At 34.1% G+C, this 6,145-nt stretch overlaps 1 protein-coding gene across 1 annotated transcript; it reads left to right on the forward strand.

Moving 5' to 3' along the window:
- The first annotated feature begins 5,159 nt into the window (after positions 1–5,159).
- On the forward strand, positions 5,160–5,426 carry LOC121748078 (zinc finger protein 7-like). The gene has a single exon (XM_042142292.1). It carries the CDS (start codon positions 5,160–5,162, stop codon positions 5,424–5,426), a length of 267 nt encoding a protein of 88 aa, XP_041998226.1.
- The last annotated feature ends 719 nt before the right edge of the window (positions 5,427–6,145 follow it).

The raw sequence follows: 6,145 nt of genomic DNA on the forward strand, positions 1-6,145 counted from the left end.
TATGTATATATTAGCTAGATAATGTATACTTATGATTTTGATTGAATGATTGAAATGGTAGAGATTATTTATAGGGACTTGGATTCCTTGCTGTGGCAAAATGCACAGTAGGGGCTGCTGTGCAGATCAAAACCACTCATTTATGAATAAAAGAAAATAATCTAACTTAATAAAATCAATGGAGGGATATGACCTGCACAGCAACCCCAGCTGTACATTTTGCCACATCAGGGGATCCAAGTCCTATTTATAGACACTTCTATTCATGAATCTACTCTAAACATTAGTTACACGACTCTTCGATAAGATACATGAACGTTCATTAATTACATAATTAATGGATACATGCACGAATTGATCAACTTAATTATTCAAATAATTACTCTGTCAACAACATAAACATAATTAATTTCCAAACTAATTACTACAGTTTCAGATTCAAATCAAGCCCTATCCAACTCGACAGCTTCTCCTCACAATCCCCGGCCGCTCTATAACTCCCCGGCCACACAAAATCCCGCACTGAGCCGACAGCAGCCGCCATCACGGCTCTCTCACTTCCCGGTTTGCGCAGGAGGGCGTGGGGCTGGACGCCGAGGGATCTTGACATGGAATCTTGAAAGTATCTTGCCAAACCCCTCTCCCTCTTGTGAGCATTCTGGTGGCCGCCTAATGCCTGCGGGCTGTAGAATTTTCGGCCGCAGAATCTGCAGCGGAAGGTCTTGGTCGGAAAAGGCCGCGTCACGGTTGACTGTGCCGGCTTCAGACTCAGCCAGTTTTTCTCTGCCGTTTCTTGATTTTTGATCATGGCGGTTTTTTTTTCAGTTGCAAGAGATAGTGAAATTGAGCTAATTATATTCATTTGTGTTTTTCCTGTTTAGGGTTTGTTTGGTAGCTTTATTATTTTGAGGCTTATATATATGTAGTTAATTAATTGTGTTGGATAAAGTTAGATGTTTGGTATATAGCTAGATTATTTAGTAGATTAAGCTGTGAAATTGTTGTTTTTATCATTACAAAACATTATAAATATATATGTTGCTCCAAGGTAAAAATTTATGGAAGGTGAGGAGTGTGATGAAATAATAATTTTTGGCATTTATGAAATAAATATTTAAATGTATTAAAACTTTTTGTGAAATAAAATCGTGTTACTATCATATAATGAACCCAAAATCAATATTTATGACAAAAAATAAAATTTAAAACTTACTATATATCCTAATTAGAAAAAAAATCAATTATTTTTTAAAACTACAAAAATACTACTAAATACGATAAATATTACAAATTCTAACTGATCATTTTGTGAACCATAGTTAATAGTAAAATGAACATATTAAAAAATATGTAAAATTGAATTAATCACAATGTATTAAAAAAAATTAATGTGATCAGTCTCCCCTCCACATATCAGGTAGGTTTGAACGATAGATGTCATATGTCCTGAAACTCTGAAAGTAGTCTAACTAGATTACGTATATACCTAGCTAGATATCGTGTATACTATATACAGAGATTATCCTAGCCAGCTAGACAATAATTATAGTCATGTCCACACAATTGTTCAATAGTAGATCTCCAAATATGGTAGTGTGGTTACGTTAAATCCTCTGCAGTTTTTTTTGTCCATAGAATCTTTTTTTTCCTTTAAAAATCTTTCATATCTTAGGACCAAAGACATTTTTGACATGAACATAAACTACCAATCTTTTGTCCTGTTGTTTGTGAGTTTTTATGCATCCAATTTCATATGGATTCCCAACATTAATAATTGCGATGGAATAGGTTTCCATTAATTTCATATAGTAGGTGCTTGAAATTGCAAATTATTGACAATTATGGTCGGCCATTTTTTTCCTTTTTTGCTTGAAATTTGATGTGTCATTCGCTAAAATCCAAATAAAAACATTGCTATTAATAATTAAAGAGTAAATCTATCAGATCATTAGTGATCCAACTAATGTGCCATAAATGGTGAATGCCACACAAAGTTCAGCACTATAAAGGGGTTAATCAACATGAACAATAATAGAGAATATTTCTGCCGACATATATATATAGTCGCAATTAACTAGAAGAAAGTAAGTGTACATAATTAATCTTTAAGAATTTCTTGTTATCAATTTCAAATTGGAGAAAGGTGCATGTCTACTAAGTATTAATGAGAGATGTACAATTGAATTTTCTTCATAAGAACTTATAATGTGATCTAATTTTTAACTATGAACCAAACAAAATTATCTCAAATTGTAAAGATAATCAAAGATGTTATGATATCCAATTTTCTAATAAATCAAAACAAACATCGGATTTTAGAATCCTTGACATTATTTTATAGGTGAAGCGAAAAACTTTTGGCTTATGATATTTTATGGCCATCAAGCATAAAAAAGAGGTTACTTAGAGTTATAAACGTTACAAATAGACCTGCCCACGGTTCATGAACCGACAGTTCCGGTTTTGGAAAATATGGAACCGGAACCAAACCGTGAGGCTGTTTCACGGTATCGGTCTCGGTTCGAAAACCGGCGGTTTTGGTTCTGAACCGCCGGTTTTCGGACGGTTCGTAGCGGTTTAGGTTTGGTTTCGCGGTTTTTTTCCTTAATTTTTTTTGCCATGTAGTTTGAAATTATAAAATAAATTGGAACAAAGAAATAGATAGTTTAAATTTATTTAAGACGAGTAATGTGAAAATGATATCAAATTTACAATTTACACAAGAATGCGGTGAGGGTAAGTGAGGATAGAGGGGTGAGTGTAAATGAGGATAGAGGGGAGTATTTATAGATAAAAATAGGGGGAAATGAGATCCAATTTGAATTTAAAATCAACATTTAAATAAATAAATAACAATAAAAGAAATGGTGTTTTGTGCAATCAATTTTGAATAGTGCAACCATCACCCACCATCAACCAATCAATTTTGAAGACTGAACTAATCAATTTTGAAGACTACCAATTCATTAATCAATGTTAATTAGAGTATTATGCTTTATTTAAAGTAATCAATTCTTCTAAGTTTTATTAAACAATGTTGATAAATATTTATTAATAATGACTCATACTCCATAGACTCCATACGTAAAAAACTGTGTTCATAATAAAATTGAAAATAGTATTATAAAGTTATTACCATAATGGAGTATAGTTTTAATATAAGGATTAACTATGTTTAAATTTATCATTGCATTGGCGGTTCGGAACCGTTAACCAGCGGTTCGGAAATTTTGGAACCTGAACCGAACCATGGTTCTAAAATACACGGTTTCGGTTCAGAAATATTTCTCGCGGTTTCGGTTCAGAAATATTTCTCGCGGTTTCAGTTCGAAATCGTAACCGACGGTTACAGTTTCGATTTTAACCGCCGGTTCGGTAAGCCTTGGGCAGCTCTAGTTACAAATATATAAGTGGGGGTGATGGTGGTGCTAATAAGAAAACTGCCGTTATCAACGTTTGGAACGATTCTATTTTCTTTGGCAATGTATTTGTACTTGGTTAAGTTCCTCTCTTTTCATTTAGTTAATAAATAATCGAGCTAAGTTATGGACAAAAAAAAGCTGAGCTTGGGCTTGCCGATCGAGCTAGCTACTTATTAAATGGAGCCACAATTTAATTACAGCTTAAACGAATATTACATATATCACCATCAAAGTTATTAATAATCTCTCCAAACTCGGTGTCAAATCACTAATTGTTTGGGCTACTTATGAATTAATTATTTCCTCATATTTAAGATATCTAATATATCCACATATTAATCAACCATTCTGCTGATTTAATCTAACCAACTTTTTTTGCCAAGAATTTTCTCTGATTCAACGCAGTTGTCTACAATACTAGAATTAGATTCCAACTATGCGTGCGAGTTGGCCAAATGGTAGAGAGGTTAAAAATGTCTGACCCAAAAGTCTCGGGTTCGAGCCTTCCGTGGCACGGACTTTAAAAATTTATGTTCATTTAATTAGATCCCAACTGGCCGATTTTATGGACAATAAAACCTCAATTTCAATATAATCTACCTAACCGTGGTTAGAAAACGATTTAATGCAATAATAATATTAAAACCTCTATACAGTAATCATTAATACCCAAGTAGTCAGGATTTATTGGGATTTAATTTTCTCTGACCTATTGACAAGTCAGAGTACAAAAATAATTAATGAAACACGATCAATGTCACATATTAGTCAGGATTTATTGGGATTTAATTTTCTCTGACCTATTGACAAGTCAGAGTACAAAAATAATTAATGAAACATAATCAATGTCACATATAATATTAATTTAAAAATAATAATTTCCTTTAGTAATTTAGTGGTATATCACACTATGTATATCACACTATTGCCATTTGTCACCATTAGTGACTTGCGTAGTGATACGTAGCCCTTTTCATATCTAGATGTGGAGAGATTGGACAGGAATTGGACCGAGATCGAGACCACATCGGGACACAGTCGACAGGAACATGGGTCGCCTGGGTCATCTTGGGCCCGATCCAAAGCCAACCTGACTCTGATACCACTTGTTATGATCGTCAACTGCAACATTAGTTTGATCGTCAACTGCAACATTAGTTTGATATTGTCTTCTTTGGGTCAAGCCCGTACAGATTTGTTTTTGGGTCACTCCCAAAATGCCTTAAACTAATTGGAGTTGGACATGAATTATATACACCTTCCAACTTCCTTCACTCATCCGATGTGGGACGGGTTTGTACCCAACTGAAATGGCTAAACATAATTTCTTTTGCGACGACGAGATCACTATTTATCCCACAATAATAGTACTATAATAAAAAATATTTTCCTCACTAAAATAAAAGTTAACGTTAATTATATATCTACAAGTAGTTTGGAGGAATTTTCTTATATATATCTACCCTGAAATATGTTATCAATTTCTCACTTTTCCTATAAAAAAAACATAAATATTTGTTTGATGAGAATTATTCTGGGAGCATACTACATCAATTGAGCACATTAAGATTCATATTGGCAAGGATTGTGGCAGGCAACAATGGATCATCTCTTTTGTGAGTTGGAATTGATGGTCAAACCTTCACTCATTCTCCACACAAACCACCACATGACACTGATATATATATAAAGCTGAAACCAAATAATCAAGAGAGGAATTAATACATCAATGTAAGTATGGAGAAGGGCAAAAAGCAGCAGAAATATGCACAAGGAGAGAGGCTGATCAATCTGAGCCTAGGCAGAAAGATGTTCCTTTGCAAGCATTGCAACCGCGAGTTCCTCAGCCTGCAGGCGTTGGGAGGCCACCAAAATGCTCACAGAAGAGAGAGAAGTATGTCTACGCACTGCTCCAGAGGCCGCACCACCGCCCCTCATCAGGAGCCCCGCGATTTCCCGAGATGGGAACAGAAGGAGGACCTTGATTTGGAACTTAAACTTTAAACCTTACTACTTGTCTATGTATCAGGTGATATGTTTGTAATTTGCTTCCTATTTTATTTTCTTCGTATTGATATTGTGTGTAATTAGTTGTTAAAATTAAAGATCTTGAAATATGAATGTTAGTAGTAGTACTAATTACAAAATTAATTGTAAGATAATAAAAAAACCTACCTAAAATCACTAAGTTAGTGAATCGTTAATTCTGGACTATGTAATGTACTTTATCGGCGGGGGTTGAACCAGAGACCTCGCTCATGATGTAAATCATTGCACCTACATTAATCCAATCAATAGATTCTTTTTCGGGCATATCAATCTTATTATACTTTTCTCGACTACGGTGATGTAGAGTGAGAGGAAGGTGGGGAGGACCTGAGCAAAAGGGGCAGAAGGGGAGGGAATGGGGTTAGGGTTTGAAGGTGAAAGGCTCATGTTATTAGGGTTTGGAAAAGGAGAAGGGTTGGTTTTACTTTCTTGTTTATGATTTTTTTTTGTTATCTATATATGATATATCATTAGGGCAGTTTTGTCCCTTCACCGAATTATTGATAGTTCGTTTTATGGAGTAGAGTATGTATTAAATAATTAGTACAAATTTATAGGATTGTAATGTTATTTTGAGAATCCAAAAAACCATTTATTTTCTTTGAAACTAAAGTTATACTAATTCAATACTCTTATAAAAAACTGACTCTAGAAACAGTTTACGCGCTAATTAT

The sequence above is a fragment of the Salvia splendens genome, chromosome 9 (genome assembly GCF_004379255.2).
Source record: "Salvia splendens isolate huo1 chromosome 9, SspV2, whole genome shotgun sequence".
Classification (NCBI taxonomy): Eukaryota; Viridiplantae; Streptophyta; class Magnoliopsida; order Lamiales; family Lamiaceae; genus Salvia; species Salvia splendens.